This window comes from Homarus americanus, unplaced genomic scaffold, assembly GCF_018991925.1.
Source record: "Homarus americanus isolate GMGI-L3 unplaced genomic scaffold, GMGI_Hamer_2.0 scaffold45562, whole genome shotgun sequence".
NCBI classification, from domain to species: Eukaryota; Metazoa; Arthropoda; class Malacostraca; order Decapoda; family Nephropidae; genus Homarus; species Homarus americanus.
In genome coordinates, this window is record NW_024744839.1 from 660,561 (window position 1) to 687,900 (window position 27,340).

Here is a 27,340-nt window from a genome sequence, read left to right on the forward strand (position 1 = left end):
GAGTGATGTGTCGAGGCAGGAAGAATAATGGTGTGATGTAAGCCAGATTGGTAACAGGTAATGCTCGCTCGCTCATCAACAGGTAAGCCCCGTCCCTGGCATCACGACCAGGGATGTCAAGGTCTTTCTGGAGACTGAAGTTCTGGCTACATGCATGACGTTACCTTATTTTGTTATTGTAATCCTGGAGAGGTTAGATTTATAAAATGAAAATGAGATAGAGGAAGAGGGAGGCCAGTGGATTCCTCTATTGTTCTTGATTGTCTTGCTTAAGGCTACTTTGAAACCCAGGACTGTTCTCGCTTCCACGGCATCAACTAGTAGGCTGTTCCATTGGTCTATGCCAGTCTCTGTGTGACGAGCACTTTTGTACGAGTATATTCGTCCTGCATGACACCTTGTAACTATGACGTGTTTGTGGCGCTTGACATCTTGAAAAAGTGATCTGGGTTGACGTTTTCCATCCCTTTCAGGATTCTGAATGTGTCTCCACATTCTGAGTCTGAGTCTTTTATATATATATATATATATATATATATATATATATATATATATATATATATATATATATATATATATATATATATATATATATATATATATATATATATATATATATATATATATATATGTGTGTGGAAAATTCATGAAATAATTTTTGCGCAGAAGTTATGTTTTCGTCATCAAGACAGACCTAGAGTATGTGTGATATTGAGGCTCATACACACAGCATCAACACCATACAGTAACTGCACAGGACAATAGAGTTCTTTAGTAAAGTAGTGGTAGTGAAGTAGTAGTGTAGAAGTAGAGAAGTAGTAGTAGTGTAGTAGAAATGTAGTAGTAGTAGTGTACTAGTAGTGAAGTAATACTGTTGTATTAGTGGCGTAGTAGTAGTGAAGTAATACCTTCGCTCAACTAACTACAACACAGCAAGGGTAGCTACTTATGTATTTGGATATTAAATTTTAAGGTAATAAAATGGCGGCGAAGGTGTGACTATTGGGGGAGGCTGGAGGCCATTTAAAAAAAGTGTAGTGGTAGTGTAGTAGTAGTAGTGATGTAATAGTGTAGTAGTAAGAACAAAAAAACATAATGGAGGAAACTGCAGCGGGCCGATTGGCCCATACTGGGCAGTCCCGTTTACACCCAACCCCTATTGCTCATATATCCGTCCAACCTATATTTGAAGCTATCCAGCGTATCCGAGTTATTGATGATATTTGGTAACTTGTTCCACTCATCCACTACTCTATTTCCAAACCAATGTTTACCTATCTTACGCCTAAATCAAAATTTTGTCTAATTTAAAACCGTTGTTACGAGTTCGCTCCTGGTTGGATAGTTTGAGTACCTTTGTAATGTACTGATTACCTGAAGATTAATCACCATAACGCTACCTGGGGGATTAGGTTAGGTTAGGTTATTCTAAAGATGAAATAAGCACTTTTTACCGTAATACTCTCCTACCAACTGTCATACATTTTCCCTAGTATACTTAACATACTTTTTACTATAATTAACTCAAGTATAACTATGATACACCTTCCCGAGTATAGTTAACATACTTTTTTTTACTATAATTAATTCTAATATACATAAAATTTCCTTAGTATACTTAAGACAAATTCATCTATAATTTCTTCATTCTCTCTCATCTCCTTTCACTTATATACAAGGCAATTATACGTATTTTCTATCATTCCTTTACTACTATTCGTTCTGTTATACATAGTTTGTTTTGCCTTCTTATCTATTACGTTGTTATTTCACTTGTTATTTTTAATATATCAAGGGCGATGTTCTCCACCTCTCTTACTCTGTTGTTCTTGAGTTTTTTTTATTTCATCTTTTTTTTTTTACTTCTTTTTATCTTTTATTTTACCTCTTTATATTTTTTTACTTTTTTTTATCTTTTTTTTATCTTTTATTCAGCTACGGGAACCATCAGGAGCCAAAGGGTTAAAACCAGCCTCATATTCATTTGTTGTGTTTTTATTTTTTGTTAGTTTTCCCACTTTTGTTTTGACATTATTCTTACTTGGACAATTCTATATCTCTTTCGTGTTATTTATATTCATTAGTTGTTTAATATTCTCTATCTCTCTCTCTCTCTTTCTCTTGATTTTCGTTCTTTCCTCTCTTAGTAAAATCATGTGACAAAATTTCTCAACCTTCTTTCATATTCTTTCAACATTCCCTTTACCTTCGTTGTAATCTCTCCCTGCACTTCCACCTTCTTTCATCAATTCATTATTATTATTAGTTATCGTTTATATAATCTAATGATCCTTAAATAACCACAGCTAATCTCTTCCCTCACCCAACTACATAACACACACACACACACACACACACACACACACACACACACACACACACAAACACCGATTTACGAAAGATCGATTTGTAAATACACCCCTTTACGTAAATCGGGGTATACTTTAAATATAATATGTATAAAATATGTATAATTTGTATAAAAAATATTTACTGCCATACGTATGATCTTATATAACCATTATGCTTACTGAATGACCAAGTTTGTCATACTTTGAGATAATATATGAATTAAGTATTTTATATAATACAGAAGGAAATAAAAGATTGTTGGTATACATACTATACACAGTTCCTATATATGTATACAGTATACACAAGAAGTCCCAAGACGTGTGGATTCACGAGGGAATATAATCTAATGGCTCGATACACTGATGACTCGATACACTGATGACTCAATGCACCCATGACTCAATACACCCATGACTCAATGCACCCATGACTCAATGCACCCATGACTGACTCAATGCACCCATGACTCACCCATCAATACACCCATGACTCAATACACCCATGACTCAATACACCCATGACTCAATGCACCCATGACTCAATACACCCATGACTCAATGCACCCATGACTTAATGCAATCCATGACTCAATACACCCATGACTCAATATACCCATGATTCAATAGCACCCATGACTCAATACACCCATGATTCAATATACCCATGACTCAATGCACCCATGACTCAATGCACCCATGACTCAATGCACCCATGACTCAATACACCCATGACTCATTACACCCATGACTCAATATACCCATGACTCAATGCACCCATGACTTAATACACCCATGACTCAATGCAACCATGACTCAATTCACCCATGACTCAATGCACCCATGACTCAATACACCCATGACTCATACACCCATGCACTTAATGCACCCATGACTCAATGACTCAATGACTCAATGCACCCATGACTCAATCAATGCACCCATGACTCAATACACCCGTGACTCAATACACCCATGACTCAATACACCCATGATTCAATATACCCATGACTCAATGCACCCATGACTCAATGCCCCCACCTTGACCCATGACTCAATACACCCATGACTCATTACACCCATGACTCAATATACCCATGACTCAATGCACCCATGACTTAACACCCATGACTCAATGCAACCATGACTCAATGCACCCATGACTCAATGCACCCATGACTCAATGCACCCATGACTCAATGCAACCATGACTCAATTCACCCATGACTCAATGCACCCATGACTCAATATTCATGTCTCAATACACCCATGACTTGATACACCCATGACTCAAATACTTTCATGACTCAATACACTCATGACTCGGTGTTTGTCTAACTTTAAGAAAACATTGTCTATTTTTCCATACGAGTCGACACACTTCCGGTATATCTTGTAGTGTACAGCAGACAGCCTCCCTCTTCACTGCCTCAGGTAACTGTACACTCAACTAGACTATCACAGAGAAAAAACCGCTTGTACACTTTATATAAGCATCCCCTGTACAGTACAACTTTGGCAATCACCTGATGATTTGGCACCCCACTAACCTAGCCTAATCACATAATTTAACCTAACACAATATAACCTAACTAACCTAACGTAACTTAACCTAACCTTATAATGACAATAGACATAGTTATGATTGTCAACAGTTTAGATGCTTTTAAAACGTTCAAGTTAAGTACAATTTATTAATTTCTGTCAGGTCATCATTTAAGTTTTATCACGAGTCCCCCCACACACTGTTACTATGAACACACACTAATCTTTTACAATGATCACTTTGTTTAACACTGATCATTAATGTCATATTTCTTCACACTGTTCATTAATGTCATATTTCTTCACACTGTTCATCATAAGCAAGATATAATTTCACTTCAGTATTTATTGATTCAGTGTTCATCATAATTTGAACCTATTGTATAGTATTCACCATGAGAGATGTCTTAATGAGGGAGGTTCAGTACTGAGCGAGGTTCACTAGTGGAAGGCATAGAAGAGGATCATGAGAGGTACCAGCAGGAGGAAGGTGAGGTAGATAGCCACTCGAGGTTCACACTTAGTGTTCAGAACGTAGGAGTGGTCCCATGAGCCCTCCTCCGGCACCTCCACCAGCGTCTCCTCTTTCGACCAGAAGGACAAAGGCGCTGAACATTCGCTCGTGTTGGTACATATCTTCTGTGAGTCTTCGGTGTCGTATACGACTCGCTCGATCGTCAAGTTGAAGTAGATGTGATTGGTGGAGATCTCGTTGTCGCTGGAAAACACGAAGTAGTAGGTGCCTGTGAGGGGTATGTCGTACACCACCTTGTTGGTCTCGATCCACCGATAACTACATCTGCGGTAAGCCAACAGAGGGAGGGCCATGATAACGCCCTCACAGCTAGCCAGGGCCTCCTCGCTGCTGGAGTACGACGACGCTTCCTCCTCATTTGAGCCGTCGTTTTTCGTCGTCTGGTTGAACTTTCCTCGCTCGAATTTTAGTCCCTCAGGGAAGAAGATCTGCCCCCCAACAATCGTCTCGGCGGAATCTTTCGTTTGTTTCGGGCTTTGTATCTCCTTGTCTCTGTTACGAGTCTTTGTATTGGCGTTTTCTTCTTCCACGTCATCAAATATCTCGAAGGCTCCGTCATACTCCTCACCGTCCACATCGTTCACAGAGCGAGTCTCTCTCAGTAACACCTTCGCTCTCCCTTCTGTTTTTTTATCCCGTTTGTTTCTTGGACTGGGAAGAGCCTTAGCTGTGGTGGTTATCTTCTCCTCCTCCTCTGACCTATACCCCATGATCTGTTTGATTCTCTTAGGTAGAGGCTGCTGCCCGCCCCGGCCCACTGAGTGAAGAATCTGTAATATCTCTTTCTTGTTTTTGCTCATCTTAACAGCTTGTCGTAGCAGGTGATGCAAATCTTGCCGTCTCTCTTCTGACAGATCCTTATGTGCTGGGACGTGTGTTTCATTATTTTGTGTTTCGGAATTCACTAAACTTACCACATCTACGTTATCATTGACAGGTTGGTGTTGGCCAGGCTGTTGTTGCTCCCCTAGTGTGTTCTGGTGTTCATCAGGTCTTGGTTGAAGCCTTATATCGTCCTTAATGTTTGGGGAATCCACCTCCTCCGCAGAGTCCTTCTCGCCGATCCAGGCACAGCGTCGGAGGTTTTCCACACCTCGCAGGATCATCAGCTGTCCACCGTCCGTACTGCCGGGATAACATCAAGTAAGTTTGTTGTAGTATTTTAAAATCTTTACGTGGTAGTTTAAACTTGCCAAAACTCTCCTTAAAATAAAATGTAGAATTAACTCAAGTACTACATATTGGCAGAAGAACCGGTGAACTATTACATTACTACCAAGAAACAACTATAGTCCATACCTCTGTTGGTCTTAATACTATCCGAGTAAACATTGGGCGAACAGAAAGTAAATAGTGCACTTTGCCTCATGGCTTTGGCTTCACTTATATTAAGTGACCAAAAGACTAACTCCTCCCACTCACGTCTCTCCTTAGCAACCAGGACAAATACTGTACATGAGTCGGTTGCTAGGGTAGTGATGGGTAGGTTAGGTTGAAATAGGTTAAGATAGGTTAGGTTAAGTTAGCGTTAGGGTGTGTAATCATCAGATGAAATACGCTGGGTTGCATAATTCTCATGTGAATCTAGGAATGAACCACAACAAGATATTTTAACTAAATTTAAATCTTGGTATTTCGGGACTACGTATTTTGGGTTGTAATGAGTTATTGGAGAAGGCGACAGTAGCCCCCTCCCTCCCCCCACTGTATCTTATTAAGGGGTGACCCACGTTTTAACAGCATCAGGGAGTAAATTGTCTTCCTGCTCTCACAAGACTTAGTTTGCATATTCTATCTAAAAGGGCATTAGATTTTAATATTAAAAGTTTATTTAGCCAGAAAAATACACACACACACACACACATATATATATATATATATATATATATATATATATATATATATATATATATATATATATATATATATATATATATATATATATATAGTTTTGCATTAGGTGAGTACAGACTAGTCTGTACTCACCCTGAAGATGTGAATTACACGAAAGCGCTTAAATCCCTGTGCTTTTTTCTTGTGGTTATTAAAGTATATACCTGATCAAACGCACCTGCAGTGATTTACTTGTGTATATATATATATATATATATATATATATATATATATATATATATATATATATATATATATATATATATATATATATATATATATATTGAAAGCCATACAATTTGTGTTGAGTGACAATTATGTCGTGAAGGTAAAATATATAATAATTACATTGTTAACTTATACCAGTGTGACTATATATGTTATAATGGTTTTTAATGACACAGTAAAAAGGTTAAAACGTATGGATGATAAAAGTCATGGCTGGGGAGCATGTGGATCATTGTTTTCTTTACACGAGTCCTCCTTAAGCTTACTAAATTTTGTACTAGATAAATAAATTAATGCTAATGCAGGCAGAAGGCGGTCGAAGGTTCGTCAGTGTGTCATTGTCAGGTAGAGAGACAACTTTGGCGTTCTCGATAACCCTCGCGGCTATCGTGATTTATAGAGGTACAACCCCAACAAAAATTATCTGCATTTTATTTTTGCTAGACAATATGACATAACGGACGAAGGAATTTGATCACCCTACCGAGATAACAGGAGTCTAGGTGTTCATTTGGAAATTCATCGGACTCCACCTTGCAGATACTTTCTGTAGCGAGTGTACCTAACCTAACCTAACCTAACCTAAGCTCACGCATGCTAACTTACCCTAAACTAATCTAACTTAATTTAAAACCTATCTCGATTAACTTAACCTAACCATAGATTAAGTTACCGGAAAACGCTATCATCAGTGCCATACCCACACCCACACTCACACCCTCATCCACATTCACACCCTCACCCACACTCACACCCACACCCACCCTCACCCACATTCACACCCTCACCCACCCACTCATCCACATCCGCACCCACCTGGAACACGTGGAGATGGTGACTTTGCTCCCCTTCAACAGGTGGAAGCCCCAGTACTCCTTGACGTCGTCCTTGAGCATGGTGGAGTGGAGGACGAAGTGTGTGGAGCGGTTGGTGGAGGTGGTGGGTGTGTGTGGCGCGATATAGGTGTTGAAGCTGCCGTTCATTTGTGTCAGCTGAGACTGTAAGTAGCAGGAGATGATTAGTTATGTAGTAGTAGTTTGTTGAATGCATTCTGGTCAAGTGTTATAGTTAAGTTCATTTTTTTTTAGTTATTCTGGTTACATAGATTTTACAGTTGTAGTTAATGTGATATTTAAGTTTTCTTATTTGGGTGTAATTGACCTTATGACTACAGTTAATTATCCCTCTCTCCCTTCCCCCCCCCACACACACACTACTTTGCTGTCACTCGGAATCGAGTATGACTATCATCCAGCTATGATACAATTATATGAGTTATTAGAGATGTCTCCTTTGTTGGTGAGCTCTGAGGTAACTAGAGAGGCCGATTCGAGACCGGCAGGGTCGTCCACACATGTTGCACATGTGGAGGGCTACATCTAATGCGGGAGGGACGGCGGCAGCGTCTTTCCGGCGTTGGCGCTTGTCTGCCTCGGTTTGCAGTCGGGCTAACTCGAAAGTATTGACACCTTCTCGTGTGGTGATCCTCCAAGCGTTACGGTGTGGAGTGGTCGTCTCCCAGGTGAGGGGGTCGATTTGGCACTTTTTCAGGTTTGTCTTAAGACTATCCTTATACCTTTTCAATTGGCCGCCAGCGTTACGTTTACTATTCGTTAGGTGACTGTAAAGTAGCTGCTTTGGCAGTCTACTGTCATCCATGCGGGTAACATGGCCAGTCCAAAGGTAGATGTTCATGGATAATGGTAGCCTCGATGCTACTACAGTTGGTGTCAGCGAGAAGACTGGCATTTGTTCTCTTGTCTTCCCAGCGAACTCGGAGGATGGAATATAACTACGTTGGTGAAAATTTTCAAGCGCTTTGAGTTGCCTCCTGTATGTGACCCATGTGTCTCTGCCATATAGCAGGGTGGGGAGGACCACTGCTCGATATATGTGTAACTTTGTAGATAATTTCAGCTCCCTACAGCTGAAGATACGGGTACTGAGTCTGCCAAAGGTTTGAGATGCACATCTGATCCAAATGTTGAATCTCTTCATCGATGTCCACGGTGGTGGACAGGTGGGAGCCGAGATACTGAAAGTGGGTAACATTAGAGAGGGTAGTACCGTTAAGCTGGATGGATGGTGGAGGTGTGTCTGAACCAGGGGCAGGCTGAAAGAGAATCCGAGTCTTAGCTACATTCACCTCAAGGTAGAATTGTGCATACGCATCTGCGTAGTTGTACAGGATCTCCTGCAGGTCGCGTTCAGTGTGAGCGACAAGGGTGAGGTCGTCTGCATACTGAAGTTCAGTAATGGAAGCTGCCGAGACCTTTGTTCCTGCCTGGAGTCGTCGTATGTTGAAAAGACCCTTCATCCGGTACTGGATGTTCACCCCACCGGCTAAATTGGCACTGGCACGATTAAGGAAGGCAGTCAAGAAAATGGAAAAGGGAGTTGGTGCCAGTACACATCCTTGTTTTACCCCTGTGTGGATGGGGAAGATCTCAGATTGGGTGTCATTGTGCAGGACACTGCCGTTCATGCCATCGTGGAGTTGCCTCACAATGTCGATGAATTTTGGTGGGCAGCCAAAACGACTGAGGGTCCGCCAGAGGACTTCCTTGTTGATCACGAAGGCCTTGTTTCGGTCGATGAAGGCCATGTACAATATATACATATAATTAATAATATAAGTGATTAATTAGCATTGTGAAACTCATTAAATTATCCAAAAGTCATTAGAACAATGAATTATCCAAGAATAAAATTTTTAGCCACAGATCCTTAACCCTCGCTGACTCTTTTGATACACCCTGTGTTGTTTGTCAGCCCGGGTTGCTGCCATCCGCCCCGTGAATCTTCAGGTGAACCCATATACTGTATATTTAACATCTGTTGGTGTGGTTGTACCTCATGTTTCTTACTGGCCATGCTTCAAGGCTAACTATTGCTACCACGTGCAGTACCTCCCACTACCTACCTGCTACCACGTACTTACTTGGTGTTGGTGTCCCCACATTACTGGCACCACATACTTGGCACCACCAGTGTTCCTACATACCTGACACCACCAAAGTGTCTACATAACCGGCACCACCAGTGTCCCCACATACCTGGCACCTCCAGTGTCCCCACACACCTGCCACCACATACCTGGCACCAGAAGCTGGAGACGTGTCGACTAAGGAGGCGCTGGTCAGTGGGCATCATAGGGTAGTGGCCAGGAGGGTAGAGGACAAGACGCACGTACAGTGGGATAGTGATAAGCATCGCTGGCAGTACGAGGGCACACAGACACAGCTTCACCACACGTCGGGGTCCTCGCAGCAACTTCTGGTTGTCTGTGGAAGGTAAAGTTGTTTTAGGGACTAATTGATTACACTAAGGTGTGTGCTGGAAGCCAACAACCTCATGAACTTTTGTCTCTAGATTATGACACGTGTTCAGGACGACGGAGGATGACCTGGAGATGGTGATATAATTACTAATATCCCGAGGAGACGTAAGATGGTAATGGCACATTTTTATTTATGAGGCAGATGGCGGATAAACGTATTATTGTAGTCAGGTAAGGTCTTGCAGGAGGAAGAATAATGTTATCATGTAGAAGAGAATGTCAGGGCTGGCCAAAGAAGCAAATTAGGATGAGGACATATAAGCCACCCTCGCCCTCTTTTTCAACCAGCTCAGATCTCGTACACACACCGCGCAGCACGAGACCTTCAACGAATGACAAACATCGGTGAAGTGACACATTGCGCCACTATGACCTGCCCTGGCTTAAGACCTTCTACATACAGGTTGTTGTTGATGTTGTCATTATTTTGTCGTTGATGTTATTGTTCTTGATAATACTGTTGATGTTTTTGGTGTTGATGTTGTTATTGTTCTTGATGATGTTTTTGTTGTAGATGTTGTTAATGTGATTGTTATTGTTCTTGTTGGCGCTGTTGTAGTTGTTCTGGGTGCCTGTTTGTCGTGGAGAGCCTTGGACGAGTCAGCACCTCTGGGAGAAAGTTGATCCTGAGGTCTCCAGGCGGTGAGGCTCTTCTTGGCTTAGTCCGAGGTGTTGCTAGGTGTTCTTGTTCATCAGCTGAGCGGGAAGTCGAAAGTAGTTGTTCTCTGTAGGGTGTTCTCTGTAGGTGTTCACTAGTTGTGTTCTCTGTAGGGTGTTCACTGGTGGCTTTAATGACCGGCGAGGCAGAGGATGAGATGAAAGTTGGGTCAGGTCAGTTCCTGGGCAGATTGGGGCATACAGATAGGCTCGTACGCTTTTTAAATCCAACACCACCCAGCAACCATCGCGTCGCTCAGAATAGCTAATGTCTCTAAAACCCCTCCTCAAGTACTCTGATGACAGCCTTAACATGTTCGTTGTCTCTCTCTCTCTCTCTCTCTCTCTCTCTCTCTCTCTGTCGCTCGCTCGCTGACACACATAAGGTGAGGTGACTAGAAGGGAGGGAGCGACACACACAGAGCCGCTCAGAACAGTGGACATAGCAACTTTCTTTGTCTTATCTTCCTCAGTTCACTTCCTAGACGTCGCTCAAGTGACCTCCACTACCAGTCCCCTACAAACATCCTTGCCCGTTAACAGGAAGTCGCCATGTTCTCAGGCTTCCTCATTGTAGTAAGCTGCTTGATCCTACTCCCCCCTCCCCCTCTCCTCCAGGCTTAACATGTCTTCTACCTGCTTTTTTATATCTGGTAAATCTTCCCAACATGACTCTGTCCATTCTGTTTCAGACCCTCATCACAGTGGTTCATCTCACAACCAATTCTGGTCCCAGATCTCAAAACACAAGTTAAACGACAACGCATTGAATAAAGTTTAATTTCATAGAGACTCCGCCAGGCGCGTTCTCTGTTACACAGATAAACTGATGCTCCAAGACTCACACGTAAGCAGAGACAATGACGCACTTGGCGGCGGCCCCTTAACTACTAGTACGTGTGTGCCCATATTTTTGTCTCCCTGCTGCTGGTGACGTAGTATGAACATCTCACCCAATACTACCTAACCTAACCCCTCAGGTAGTGTTAGGGTGTTTAATCATCAGATTAAATAAACTGTGGGCTAATCTTCAGGTGATCCGTGTTATGTAGTGAGCTGACGACGACACACCAGTCATTTGATTTTGTCCTGTTAGCGTCAACCATCAGGTGACATTGAACTTGTTATAGTTGGGTACGAGCTCCTCCGTAAAGGTGTAGAAAAATTAAGTACAAGACGATACGATAAAAGTTGGACTCATTCACTTGTGTTGAGGTGTAGGATGACTGGAAGACTGAGGGAACGATGGAGTCTGATCATTGATGTGAAGAATGTCTTATGGAAGGTATATGATGTTTTTATTGTGTATGAACTGTGAATTTTCTCTCTCATACTTCATTTTTAAAGGATGTATACCACATCTAATCTTAATTATTTTGTTGACAAGTACTCACATGAAGTATCACCCCCCACACACACCAACCAATCTTAGATAGGGTTCATGCTCCTGTAGTGAGGGAGTGATGGCTTCTGTTTGCTTCTTTTATACTTTTATATTTTGTACATGTGGGAGCCGCAAGATAGCTCTCACACGTATTACAATATTTAGTCGTACGCATCTACACATCCATTTTAAAACACACTATTGCTAACGCCAAAGGATTTTATTCAGCCGAAGGGAACCCTCAGCAACCAGGGAGATTAAAAACAAATTATATAACATACGTCTGACGGCCCGTTATGGGAGCAGTAGAGATACAATCAACTGAATACTAAATCCCCATTACACAAGCAGGCAGTGTGGTCAGCTCTGTACCCTACCACCTTCACCTGTTGGTTTGATGCAGGTGTTTACAGGAGGCGAGCGCTGTCCCCACATAACTTCTCAACAAGTTTAATTCCGTCAAAGCACATGATAGAAGTTCAGGGTTACTCCGCCGCGTCAAGTGTTGGATCAAGTGAGGAGCGATAAGATTAGTGGAGTGCAGCCGTCTCCTGTCTCTTAGTAATGGCTGGTGTGTGTGTGTGTGTGTGTGTGTGTGTGTTTGTGTGTGTGTTTGTGTGTGTGTGTGTGTGTGTGTGTGTGTGTGTGTGTGTGTGTGTGTGTGTGTGTGTGTGTGTGTGTGTGTGTGTGTGTGTGTGTGTGTGTGTTCACCTGGTACTTACTCAAATATTATAAACCATTATGTAAATAGGGATCATTTGAAAATTAGACACCGATTATTTCACCTGGTGATTAACCTAACCTAACCTAACCTTTAAGTAAATCAAACTTTGCTCACCAAAAATACCTCAGCTTATTTTGACTCCTCGCTTGCTTAACTAACACCAAGTGCCCCCAAAACTTCTTCTTATGACTTTTTACTGATCTAAGTTGTTTTAACATCAACACACTGGACTCTCGGTTTGGTAAAGTTAATATTTATATCTATGAAGTTGATTGAATATGTTAGATTTGATCATCCATATTTATTTTCTTTCCAAATTAGTTTTTTATAGGATTTTTTATTTCCTCTTTATGTCTGTAATCGAATAATCCATGTAATTACTGTATCCTTAGTCACTCTGTACTTATTGAGTGAGAGCACCTGAAGATTAACCTCCCTAACGTTACCTCAGTGGGGTTGGGTGAGACTAGGTTAGGTTAGGTTAGGTTAGGATAGATTAAATTAGGTTAGGTTCGCATTAGGTTTGGTTATACTAGGTTAAGTTAGGTTAGGTTAGATTAGCGATAAATCAGGTTGCCGTTATAATTGTTAATGCTCCAGTGAAATAAGCTTGGGGCCGAATCTTCAAGTGATCCAAAGTATTTAGTATACAGTATAAAACGAATCTTGAACATATCCGTCTGTTATGCTCTTGTATACTTCCCAGACATTTTCCCGATGTTCTCTGATGCTGTAATGTCTTCTGAACTCTCTCTTTTCTCTCGTGTGATTGAAATCCAGTTTTATTTAAAATTCTGGTGGTCGATATGTCTAGACAAATCTGTGTAGCATATAGACGGATTTAGCCCGTTGTTTTAAGTTGCTCTGTTTACTTTTTTTAACAGAAGTATCACAGTAACATTGCTCCAACATTCTGGATAAATTTTGAAGTGTTTGATACACCCTGTGAGGCAGTGTTTACCAGTACATCTTCCTTCTCTTTTTGTGAGGTCAGTCGATACTCCTCTGGTGCTTCCCTGTCCTTGTGATGCCCCTGAGCTCGCTTCTACTCGCCTTCCTCTCTCCGTCCTTCACTGCAGCTGTGTATGAAACCCATCGACTGTTTTGACAATAATATTCCTGTTTGTTTCTATAGCTGTATATACTTGGGATCATGTGAAGATTAGCTCCATCACCTTATTTTCAACTGATTAATGAACACTCTAATACTACCTGGGGGTTATGTTATGTCATTTTCACGTATTAGAAACTTCTAGTCAACAGTTTAATGTTTATTCAGAACTTCCAAGGAAAAATTAGTGAAATATCTATGTAAGACATTCTTCTCATGAACAAATTGTAGTGTGCCCCCAGTGAATTTAAGTATCAGAGAATTAAGATTGAGAAATTCTTAGATACCAGATAGAAGGAAGGTAGTTAAACATGCATTAACAGTTAAGTGCTTATAGTTAATCTTAATTCTAATATGTACAGTATATATATTACATCAACTGGATAGGCTGGTCATGATAAGACGCCAGTCCTACTCCAGGTGTAACCAAAAGCTCAAGAATTTAAAGGAGTAAATGACAAAATAGACACAAGAATAAGAGCACTGTGGTGGTCCCGTGTAATAGCGCTCATAAAGTACATAAGTAAGATTCTCGGACCCGTTATCATTAATGAATGAGGCGTAATGATAGCAGTACGCTGACAGGAGCACGCGAGTCACTTGAGTGCACAAGTATCACCTAAGTATCAAAGTAGCACATAAGGCTAAAAAGATCACTTCGCCGTAATGTAGCAGACAAGGGCGCTGGAGAAGTCGGGGAGTTCCACACACAGGCTGTTGAAGGAGGGAGGAGGAGGGCAGAGTAGTAGAGTGAGTGCTCGAGAAACAGGCGGTCAGGGCCTAATATGGGCCCGCATTGTGGGACAATCATGGGGTTGTGACATCACATTTTGGAAAATCGTCATTGATTGGCTGATAGGTGACGTCGTCTGCTGCATGAGCCGGTGATGTAGGGCGGGGGAGAGAGGAAAGACGCCAGGGTGACAAGTGCCCGTGTTAACAAAGTTTTTCCTCGCAAAATGTGATGGCGAGACGTGACATATAAGGTTATGTTGGGCAATATTAGGTTAGGTTAAGTTATGTTGTTAGGTTAACGCTAGGGTGGTAAGCACAAGACAAAATAAGCTGGGGATAATCTCCACGTATAATGAGGTGTACTCGCACTCTCCGCCATAGTCTATGCTAGACTCGAGGCTTGAGATCACGAGGTGTTTCCTTTGGCTACTTTATACTGTGAGGGGCGAGTGGACAGTTGCCATGAGGGATTACACTTCCCCTGGCGACGGTGTCTTCTGGACTGTGTTTGGTGGGATTAATTCATTGTACTGAAGGGGTTAAGTCATTGTACTGAAGGGATTAAGTCATTGTACTGAAGGGGTTAAGTCATTGTACTGAAGGGATTAAGTCATTGTACTGAAGGGGTTAAGTCATTGTACTGAAGGGGTTAAGTCATTGTACTGAAGGGATTAAGTCATTGTACTGAAGGGGTTAAGTCATTGCACTGAAGGGGTTAAGTCATTGTACTGAAGGGGTTAAGAAGGGGTTAAGTCATTGTACTGAAGGGGTTAAGTCATTGTTGAAGGGATTAAGCCATTGTACTGAAGGGGTTGTCATTGTACTGAAGGGGTTAAGTCATTGTACTGAAGGGGTTAAGTCATTGTACTGAAAGGGTTAAGTCATTGTACTGAAGGGTTAAGTCATTGTACTGAAGGCCAGTCATTAAAATTGAAGGATTGTCATTGTACTGAAGGGGCTGAGTCATTGTACTGAGGGGCAGTCGTACTAAAAGGGTTGTTGTACTGAAGCGGTTAAGTCATTGTACTGAAGGGGTTAAGTCATTGTACTGAAGGGGTTAAGCCATTGTACTGAAGGGGTTAAGCCATTGTACTGAAGGGGTTAAGTCATTGTACTGAAGGGGTTAAGTCATTGTACTGAAGGGGTTAAGCCATTGTACTGAAGGGGTTAAGTCATTGTACTGAAGGGGTTAAGTCATTGTACTGAAGGGGTTAAGCCATTGTACTGAAGGGGTTAAGCCATTGTACTGAAGGGGTTAAGCCATTGTACTGAAGGGGTTAAGTCATTGTACTGAAGGATTAAGTCATTGTACTGAAGCGGTTGTCATTGTACTGAAGGGGTTAATATTGTACTGAAGCGGTTGGTACTGAAGGGTTAAGTCATTGCACTGAAGGATTAAGCCATTGTACTGAAGGGCGTTTCATTGTACTGAAGGGGTTAAGCCATTGCAGAATTAGCGAATTAAGTCATTGTACCGAAGCGGTTAAGCTCATTGTACTGAAGGGATTGTCATTGTACTGAAGGGGTTAAGTCATTGTACTGAAGGGATTAAGTCATTGTACTGAAGGGGTTAAGTCATTGCACTGAAGGGGTTAAGTCATTGTACTGAAGGGGTTAAGTCATTGTACTGAAGGGGTTAAGTCATTGTGCTGAAGGGATTAAGTCATTGTACTGAAGGGGTTAAGTCATTGTACTGAAGGGATTAAGTCATTGTACTGAAGGGGTTAAGTCATTGTACTGAAGGGATTAAGTCATTGTACTGAAGGGGTTAAGGCCATTAATTGAAGGGCTAAGTCATTGTACTGAAGTGGTTAGTCATTGTACTGAAGTGGTTAAGTCATTCTACCGAAGGGGTTAAGTCATTAAAATTAAGGGGTTAAGTCATTGGTAATGAAGGGGTTAAGTCATTGAACTGATGGGGTTAAGCCATTGTACTGAAGGGCAGCCATTGTACTGAAGGTTAAGTCATTGTACTGAAGGATTAAGTCATTGTACTGAAGGGGTTAAGTCATTGTACTGAGGCTGGTGTCATTGTACCAAAGGGGTTGTCATTGTACTGAAGCGGTTAAGTCATTGTACTGAAGGGGCTAAGCCATTGGTACCGAAGCGTCATTGTACTGAAGGGATTAAGTCATTGTACTGAAGGGGTTAAGTCATTGTACTGAAGGGATTAAGTCATTGTACTGAAGGGGTTAAGTCATTGTACTGAAGGGGTTAAGTCATTGTACTGAAGGGATTAAGTCATTGTACTGAAGGGGTTAAGTCATTGTACTGAAGGGGTTAAGTCATTGTACTGAAGGGGTTAAGTCATTGTACTGAAGGGGTTAAGTCATTGTACTGAAGGGATTAGGTCATTGTACTGAAGGGGTTAAGTCATTATACTGAGGGGGTTAAGTCATTGTACTAAAGGGGTTGTCATTGTACTGAAGCGGTTGTCATTGTACTGAAGGGGTTAAGTCATCATACTGAAGGGGGTTAAGTCATCATACTGAAGGGGTTAAGTCATTGTACTGAAGGGGTTGAGTCATCATACTGAAGTGGTTAAGTCATCATACTGAAGGGGTTAAGTCATCATACTGAAGCGGTTAAGTCATTGTACTGAAGGAGTTAAGTCATCATACTGAAGGGGTTAAGTCATCGTATTGAAGGAGCCAAGTAATCGTAACCAAGGAGCTAAGTCAAGTCATCATACTGAAGGCGTTAAGTCATCATACTGAAGGGGTTAAGTCATCGTACTCAAGGGGTTAAGTCATCGTATTGAAGGAGCTACGTTATCGTACCCAAGGAGCTAAGTCGAGTCATCTTATTGAAGGAGATAAGTTATCGTACCCAAGGAGCTAAGTCAAGTCATCATACTGAAGGAGATAAGTTATCGTACCCAAGGAGCTAAGTCGAGTCATCTTATTGAAGGGGTTGAGACCAGGGGCTCATCCATCTAGTTTATGTCATGTCTATAGCCAGTTTTATTTGACGATTGAAAAAAAAAATCCTGATATTTCAGTAAGGTTTTCAGGTCTGTTTCGTCAAGTTTAAGCATCAACATTTTATTTCAGATAACATTTCAACCATCTTAGCATATTACTTATATTACTTAAACTTAAATACAAAGTAATCCATATAATTCCTTAAATCCGGGTTATACACAATATTGAATGTGTTGTTAAATCGGTCACATAATAAGATGACAGTAAACACGAGACATAAACCGAGGAGATATGAGCAGATTATCTTATAAGACCATTGTCAAGGTTGAGTAGAAGTGAAGGGCTGTACCAGACATAACCTCGGAAGGGAGGGTTTGTGACGATGAGGTTTTCTGGACACGAATTTAGAAATACAGGCACGAATACAGGATTTGGGTACATAATACTGACGTACAGTAGACTACAGCCATACAGTCTTGGGTATATAGTATAATACAGGCACAATAGAATACAGGTAACTCTTGCGGTGACAGTAGAACAGTTGGTGCTTTTAACTTAAACATAAACTGTATCTAAAATAAACTTAGCCCGATTATTATTTTACATGAAACGACATAGACCGTAATATAGTGCTGTAGTTTACTCAGCAATACTTGTAAGACTACAGGCATAGAGTAAAAATTGGTGCCTCTTACTAAAAAATTATCAGAAATATATCAAACTATTAATCAGATTATTTACTGTTCATAATAACCTATTTCATGATTATCTAAGTGCAGTTAAGGTCAATAATCTCTGGACACTGGACTGTACTGTATCTACTTCATTATCACATGACTGGTCTGGTCTGTTAATTGGTGAGGCTTTTCTGTATAACTTGCCTCACAATAATAACTTTTAAAGAACTGTTTAATAGGAAGAACAATGTGAGTAAAGTGCCTCAGTAGACTCAATGACGGAAAAATATGGCGGCTGTTTCACTTATTGACAGTCATAATAACAGCTACATGATAACTAACTGCTGTATAATAACAGCGGTATAATAATAGCCATAGTAACAGCTATATAATAAGTCATAGTAACAGCTATATAATAACAGCCATAGTAACAGCGGTATAATAACAGCCATAATAACAGCTGTATAATAACAGCCATAATAACAGCTATATAATAAGTCATAGTAACAGCTATATAATAACAGCCATAGTAACAGCTGTATAATAATAGCCATAATAACAGCTATATAATAACAGTCATAGTAAGTTATATAATAACAGCCAAAGTAACAGCTGTATAATAACAGCCATAATATCAGCTGTATAACAGTCATAATAACAGCTGTATAATAACAGCTATATAATAATAATATAGTAATAATAATAATAGCCATAATAACAGCTATATAATAACAGTCATAGTAAGTTATATAATAACAGCCAAAGTAACAGCTGTATAATAACAGCCATAATATCAGCTGTATAACAGTCATAATAACAGCTGTATAATAACAGTCATAGTAACAGCTGTATAACAGTCATAGTAACAGCTGTATAATAACAGTCATAGTAACAGCTGTATAACAGTCATAGTAACAGCTGTATAATAACAGCCATAATATCAGCTGTATAACAGTCATAATAACAGCTGTATAATAACAGCCATAGTAACAGCTGTATAACAGTCATAATAACAGCTGTATAATAACAGTCATAGTAACAGCTGTATAACAGTCATAGTAACAGCTGTATAATAACAGCCATAGTAACAGCTGTATAATAATAGCCATAATAACAGCTGTAAAATAACAGCCATAATAACAGCTATATAATAACAGTCATAGTAACAGCTGTATAATAACAGCCATAGTAACAGCGGTATAATAATAGCCATAATAACAGCTGTATAATAACAGTCATAGTAACAGCTGTATAATAACAGTCATAGTAACAGCTATATAATAACAGCCATAATAACAGCTGTATAATAACAGCCATAGTAACAGCTGTATAATAACAGCCAAAGTAACAGCTGTATAATAACAGCCATAATATCAGCTGTATAATAACAGTCATAGTAACAGCTGTATAATAACAGCCAAAGTAACAGCTGTATAATAACAGTCATAGTAACAGCTGTATAATAACAGCCAAAGTAACAGCTATATAATAACAGCCATAATAACAGCTGTATAATAACAGTCATAGTAACAGCTGTATAATAACAGCCAAAGTAACAGCTGTATAATAACAGCCATAATATCAGCTGTATAATAACAACCATAGTAACTTCTTTATAATGTTATAGTAACAATTATATAATAACAGCCTTAGTAACAGCTATATAATAACAGCCATAGTAACAGCTATATAATAACAACCATAGTAACAGCTGAAGTTAGTAATGGAAGCTGCCGACACTTTGTTGCTGCCTTGAGTCGTTAATTTAAAAAGTCCCTTCATCCGGTAATGGATATCCACCGCGACAGCTAAATTGGCACTGGTATGAGTAAATAAGGCAGCCAAGATAATGGAAAAGAGAGTTGGTGCTAGTACACATCCTTGTTTTACCTCCGTATGGATGGGGCAGAACTCAGACTGGGTGCCATTGTGCAGGAGTTGCCATCTTGGAGTTGCCTCACAATGGCGATGAATTTTGGTGGGTAGCCAAAACGGCTGAGGGTCTGCCAGGGGGCTTCCTTGTTGACCAAGTTGAAGACCTTGTTAAGGTCGTTGAAGATCATGTACAAGTCACGACGCTGTTCCCTGCACTTTTCCTGTATTTGGCAGACAGCAAAGATCATATCAGTGGTGCCACTTGATGGTCGAAAGCCACATTGAGATTCTGGGAGGAAGTTTTTCCGCCTCAGGAAGAAGTCTGTTTAGGAGGACTCGGGCGATAATCTTGCCAACTACAAACAGCAGTGAGATCCTGCGGTAGTGCCACAGTCTGACCGGTCTCCCTTGTTCTTATAAATATTGACAAGTCGTCTTCAAGAGCTTTGGGGATTTCCTCCTTTTCCCATATATTCTCCAGGAGAGAGTGGAGACGGCTGGTAAGCAGAGGTCTTCCTGCTTTATGCACCTCGGCTGGGATTCCACCAGGCCCTGTGGCTTTTTTTATTTTTAATCTGTTTGATGGCAGTAGCTACCTCTTTCAGGGATGGAGGATAATTGAGGTGGGTCAGTTCTGGATGCTGAGGGACCTGCTAGGGAGTCAGGACATCCACATAGGTGTTTCGGTTGAGCAGCGAATGGTAGTGCTCTTTCCAGCGCTGAAGGCTGTGGAGGGGGGGTTGCATCATGAGTGATTGACCCATAAAATGTTTTAATGGAATTGATAAATTGGCGCATCTTGTGTTGATCTGCAAGTTTTTGCGTTTCACAGATCGAAAGAATACACCAGGGTTGGTTTGATGAAAAACCAACCCTGGTGTATTCTTTCGATCTGGCCGAGTCTCTCTGCAGTTTTTTGTCATAAGTGTCGAGAATACCTCATTCGGCACTAGGATTTGGATTGTTTGTTGTCGGGATGTTTATCAGCCTATGTTTGAGCTGCTCTCTGAAAGCATGTGCTACTGCTGGGTCCTCCAGACGCTTAGTGTTAAAGCCTCCTCTGGAGACTAGGTGCCTTTGCCATTTTGGGACGACATGAAGTGAGAATTTGGCTCTGTCGAGCCGATGATCAGTATTGGATGATAGTGAGGTTGTGTGCAGCACACTTGCTGAGGAAGAGTAGGCCGTTGGGATTATACTTGCCTACTCTGTTTCTCCCTATGGTTCCTTGCCATATGTCAGCATCTATGCCAACTCTGGCATTGAAGTCACCTCGTAGCACAACCTTATCTTCTCTGGGGATAGAGGTTAGCATTCTGTCAAGGTCGGCATAAAAGGCCTCCATGATGTCATCCTTTGCATCTAGTGTTGGGGCGTATGCACTGATGAAGAAGGCATGACGTGAGTGATTTACTGGGACTCTGAGCGTCACGAGGCGCTCGTTGATCCCAACATGCATTTCAGTTAGCCTATGGATGATGGATTGGCGAATGGCAAAACCAAATCCATAAATGCTGTTTCTCTCCTCAGCAGGCTTACCCTTCCAAAAGAAGGTATAATTGGATCCCCATTCAGTGAGTTGATCCTCGTTTGGGAGCCAGGACTCACTAATGGCTGCTATGTCGATGTTATACCTAGCCAGCTCTTTTGCCACAAGGGCAGTTCTTCTTTCAGGATGCTCATTTCTGCCAGTATCCAGAAGAGTCCTGACATTCCATGCAGTGACCATAAGAGATTGTATAGTTTGTTTTTTATTTGATCTGTGATTATGATTGTGTTTTCGACCGCGTAAGGATGACCTTACTGGGTGCGGTTGCCCAGTCAGTTTGGTTCTTTAGGCAGGCTATGTTTAGGGCACCTTTTCTAGCCCCCTCCCCATGTGGGGTGAACAGAGTGACTCTTCGAAAGGGCTGCTCAGTCGCTGAGACAGGACCAGATTGCACTTTTGCCTAGATCCCAATGCACAAACGACCATCTTATCTGTGCCGCTCATGTGCAGAGTTGTGACTAGAGACTTCCGGCAGTCAAGTCTGCCTGTACCCGTCGCTACTCGTCCGTCGCCGTAGAAATTTTGGGGGTACAAGGGTTTTGATGATGATGAGTGGTATGATGAGCTGGATGATGGCTGCGCGTGAGTTGATTTACGTGGTGAGGCAGGAGCGCACGCTGCAACCCCACATCTTGGTTCTCCTTTTCCTGATCCAGTGGTGCAAACAGTTGCAACGACTGGGGAGAGGGAAAGTTGCAATGGACTGCCGATAGCACAGTTTGTTGGGTTTTACAGTAGTTGCCTGTGCATCTTGCATTTCCTTTATCCGCTGGTGTAGTCGTTGGGTTCCCATGTTGTTCACCTCATCCCCCTATACGCTGCTGGGGTCTTACTGGAGCTCTGTAAACATGTCTGCCTGATGCGGGGCTACACCACAGATTTTTTGTTCCGGGTTTTTCTCCCGTACCCTTATACCTACCAAGGTTAATCCGCAGGGCAGTGGTTGGTAAGCGCCAAGACGTGTCCACGTGCCAAGGGACCTATGCGCCGTCCCTCGGGCCCACTGCTGCTCCGAGATCCCCTGCTGGTATAGCCTGGGCCCACGAGGCACCCAATTACTGTGTGTTACTACGAGGAGGCACAGCAGGAGTCTTGATGGTGAAGTGGCTGTGTACTGGCAGGGGAAGACTTCTGCAACTTGCTTCCCTGTTCACCACGAGTGCTAGCCAGCGGTGGTAGCTGAAAGCTAGAGGAAGCAAGCAGTGCTTGCATCTTAACACTAACAATGCTGCCACACTAGACGCATTACACCACCCGGTGGACACACACACACACACACACACACACACACACACACACACACACACACACACACACACACACACAGCTGTATAATAATAGCCATAGCAACAGATCAGTTCGATCCTGGGTGGAGTCGTCCAAGGTTGGTAACCTTCGCTACCGGACGCGTCTCGGTAGGCTAAAACTTCGTTAATAACTAAAGTACTTTTTAGTTTAGTTTTGTACTTTCTTATTTGTCACTTAGAAGAAAAAAATACTTGTAGTTTACAGCTGTAGCGTAGTATCTTTTAAATTATATTGTAACCTTTTGTTTTTGTTAATTAGTATGCAAGGAGTGTGACTGTTGTCGCAGAGCCGAGTTGGTGTGCAGGACGGGATACAGTCTTAGTGCAGGACGGGGTACAGTCTTAATGCAGGACGGGGTACAGTCTTACACAACACTGCATTAGCCTCGTGTCTTACATAAACATTGATAGTCAGAAGGTGTCTATATAACTTACTGTTCATCCATACATGATCAATTATCATCTCATTTCCTGGAACTTACATAAGGCGATGGAGAAGTGTATCGATGTACTATATGGCATTACAGTAAGTGTTTAGGGCGGGATGGAACACGGCAGCTCGTAGGCCAATACGATTTAAGAAATTATGGAATGATGTAATTGGTATCTAATCTGTTTATCAGCTGTCTTCTTATCATCTGATACTTCATGTTATATAATTTATCCTCACCCTCGCTTGCTCCGCGGGAAAAATGTGACCATGTGGGCCACGACACGTATACGCCTCCACAACAAAGGTGTTAAGCATGGTCGGTACACACGGTTTCGCTGCTGTGTAAACCGTGTGTACGACTATATCGAAGAACCATCAGTTTGTAGTTCGTATACAAATGCATTCCTTTTACAGCTGAATAATTATTGTATTAGTTAGATTTATGTTGCCACACACTGAACTATACCGAGTATTCTGAATGTCTTTCAATGTGAATATTTTTGCGCTTATAACATCATGAGCGTCTTTATACATATTGGTCTTATCAATATTTTTTTATGCGCATTAATAAGTGAAAAAAAATACAGTTTAACCTTAGAGAAACATTTCTTACTTTCTTGTGATGGTTATTCGGCTTAACGATGCCTATTAAATTTTGTTATAATAAGCTGTTTTCCGCTTGTGTCAGGAATTAATAAAAGATGCTGTATATAATTTCTACCGTAGGTCACTGATGTAGATGAAGCAAAAAGACTGAACCATTACCAAAATAGAGAAGATGGTAAATTTGATGTCCTTCGGTGCGGGGAGGTGACGCCCAAGGATGACATAACTGACACAACACACTGTGGTGATACAAAGAAACTTAAAAGAGACCCTGTACCGTAGGCTTCCGGTATTCTCTTTATTATAAGTCTCGTGAAGGCATAATAGTTCTTTGTATCTTGATGATGTTAGTCATTGTACTCACTGTTTCGGCTGTCGAAGTTGGCCTCATGTAACAGGTTGAATGGGGGAGGGGGACTTAACAGTTAATATATATTCGTCATACGTAAATATTTGTTCCTGACTTGTGTGTGGGAATAAATGAGAAGTCAGATAGGTAGTGTCAGGATTCCCAAACGCTCGTACAATGAAAATCTCATAGTAGAAGACGTAAGAATGCACTACATTGATTTAATCTAAGTTAGAACATAACAAACATCATCTCAAAATAACATCTAAAATTGCATTGAGACTCAAACAAGATAAGTTCACTTAAAACTACCTGTCATACCATTCCCACACCTGTCATGCCACTTATGATGTCATGATCCTTTCAGCGCATACTTTGACACTCACTTGGCGTACCCCTCCTCACTTGCCATGTTATTCCTTCCCTGTCATGCCATTCTTCACTTGACATGCCACTCCTTACCTGTCATGCCACTCCTCACCTATCATGCCACTCCTCACCTGTCATGCCGCTCCTCACCTGGTCTAAGGAGTGTGAAGTTGTTCTCGTTGAGGAAGGAAGGATATGAAGGCATATTGGCCTTGTGCTCCTGGGCCTTGTACATCACCGAGTCCTCCTCCATGGTGACACTCTTTACTTCTTGACACTATTAGCTGGCACTGGCACTACCTCACTAAATAAGGGGGAGTGAGCTAACGAAGAGCTTGTTAATATTATCTCATAATGAAAATAACTTCTTTAACAGAACTCCGGTAAGAGAAAACTCCGCTGTAAGTGAACGTTTGTTGTCCTCTCCGCCCCCTCCCTCCTCATGCAAGCTTACTAGGGGACATTCTTACTACCGTAGCCTGGTGATCATGCTATAGAGCCGCTGGAACGAACGAGGGTAAAAGAAGGGAGTCCCTGACACGTTAACACCTCGGTGGATGAAGCCCGACTGACAGTATCAACAGGCCCGGCTGATGGTGATTGTCCGATATGTCTACTGCATAACACTCCACCTGTCTCCCTCCCTCCCACTCACCCTAATTTGCCTGATCACTTGCTCCCCTCCACACATATGGATATGTATATCATTACACTGCTTTCTCGTTCTTCCCACAACCTCCCACCCTCCCACACTACCCCACACCCTACCACATTACCCCACACTACCCCACACCCTGCCACACTACCCTACACCCTCCCTCTACTACCCTACACCCTCCCTCTACTACCCCTACACCCTCCCTCTACTACCCTTACCCTCCCTCTACTACCTACACCCCTCCTCCTGCTACCTCCCTCCTACTACCCACCTACTTACCCACCCTACCATTACCCCACCTACCACATTACCCCCCTCTACCCTCCTCTGCTACCTACCTCCCTCTACACACCTCCCTCTACTGCCCCTACACCCTCCTCTACTACACCCTCCCTCTGCTACCCCTCTGCCCCTACACCCTCCTCCTCCTCTGCTGCCCTATCCTCCCTCTGCCCCTACACCCCTCCTCTGCTACCTGCCCCTCCCTCTACTACCTACACCTCCTCTGCTACCCTCCACCTCCCTCTCTGCTACCTACACCCCTCCCTCTACTACCCCTACACCCCTCCCTCTACTACCCCTACCTCCTCTACCTCCCTCCTCTACTACCCCTACACCTCCCCTCTACTACCTCCCTCTACCCCTACACCTCCCTCTACCCCTACCTCCCTCTACCCCTCCTCTACTACCCCTACACCCTCCCTCTACTACCCCTACACCCCTCCCTCTACACCCCTCCTCCCTCTACTACCCTACACCTCCCTCTACCCTCCCTCTACCCCCTCCTGCTACCCCCTCCCTCTACCCTACACCTCCCTCTACCCCTACACCCCTCCCTCTACTGCCTCCCTCTACTACCCTCCCTCTACTACCTCCCTCTGCTACTACACCCTCTCTACTGCCCTACACCCCTCCCTCTACTACCTACACCCTCCTCTACCTCCTACACCTCCTCTGCTACCTCCTCTACTACCCCTACACCTCCTCTACTACCCCACACCCCTCCTCTACTACACCTCCTCTACTACCCCACCCTCCCTCTCTACACCCCTCCCTCTACTACCCCCTCCCTCTACTACCTACACCCTCCTCTACTACCCCACCTCCCTCTACCCCCACCCCTCCCTCTACTACACACCCTCCCTCTACTAACCCCTACCTCCCTCTACTACCTAACCCTCCCTCTACTACCCCACCCCTCCCTCTACCCCTACACCCCTCCCTCTACCCTACACCTCCCTCTACCCCTACACCCCTCCTCCTCCTACTACCCTCCCTCCCTCTACTGCCTCCCTCTCCCTCCCTCTACTACCCCTCACACCCTCCTCTACTACCCTACCTCCTCTACCCCCCTCCCTCTACTACCCTACACCTCCCTCTGCCTCACCTCCCCTCTACTCTACCCCTCCCTCTACTACCTACACCCCTCCCTCTACTACCCCTACACCCTCCCTCTACTACCCTCCCTCTACTACCTCCCTCTACTACTACACCTCTCTACCTCCCTCTACCCCTCCTCTACACCCCTCCCTCCTACCCCTACACCCCTCCTCCTACTCCTCCTCTACTACCCCTACACCCCTCCCTCTACCCCCACCCCTCCCTCTCTCCTACACCCTCCCTCTGCTACACCCTCCCTCCTACTACCCCCCTCCCTCTGCTACCCCTACACCCCTCCCTCTACCTACCCTACACTCCTCTTACCCTCCTCCCTCTGCCCTCCTCCTCCTCCTCTACACCTCCCTCTGCTACCCTCCTCCCTCCCTCCTCCCTCCTCTACTACCCTACACCCCTCCTCCTCCCTCTACTACCCTACACCCTCCTCTACTACCCTATACCCTCCTCTACTACCCCTACACCCCTCCCTCTACTACCTACACCTCCTCTACCCTCCCTCTACCCCCTCCCTCTACCCCCACACCTCCCTCTACTACCCCTACCTCCCTCTACACCTCCCCTCCTACACCCCTCCTCCCCTCTACCCCCACACCTCCCTCTACTACCCTATACCCTCCCCTCTACTACCCCTACACCCCTCCCTCTCCCCTCCCCTCTACTGCCTCCTCTACTACCCCTCTACTAGCTTCTAG

The 27,340-nt window shown here is 42.8% G+C and overlaps 1 protein-coding gene and 1 long non-coding RNA gene across 5 annotated transcripts in view; one reads left to right on the top strand and one right to left on the bottom strand.

Annotated features, from left to right (window-relative positions):
- Window positions 1-25,185, bottom strand: part of LOC121878201 — an 89,591-nt gene extending 64,406 nt beyond the window's left edge. Inside the window, exons 1-4 of one of the 3 annotated variants that reach the window (XM_042384275.1) lie at window positions 24,743-25,185; window positions 9,649-9,836; window positions 7,369-7,550; window positions 4,031-5,556 (exon numbers count right to left, since the gene is read on the bottom strand). In XM_042384275.1, coding sequence (XP_042240209.1) covers window positions 4,338-5,556; window positions 7,369-7,550; window positions 9,649-9,836; window positions 24,743-24,845 — 1,692 coding nt within the window. In that variant the 5' untranslated portion in view covers window positions 24,846-25,185 and the 3' untranslated portion in view covers window positions 4,031-4,337. Of the gene's footprint in view, window positions 1-4,030; window positions 5,557-7,368; window positions 7,551-9,648; window positions 9,837-24,723 lie in introns of those variants that run through there. The other 2 variants (XM_042384272.1, XM_042384274.1) reach the window with 2 other exon arrangements.
- The window catches only part of LOC121878202, a 58,238-nt gene that overhangs the window by 20,106 nt on the left and 10,792 nt on the right, over window positions 1-27,340 (top strand). For both annotated transcript variants that reach the window (XR_006091102.1, XR_006091101.1), the window contains exons 2-4: window positions 5,369-5,574; window positions 7,410-7,552; window positions 11,242-11,442. This is a non-coding gene — a long non-coding RNA (uncharacterized LOC121878202). The remainder of the gene's footprint in view (window positions 1-5,368; window positions 5,575-7,409; window positions 7,553-11,241; window positions 11,443-27,340) is intronic.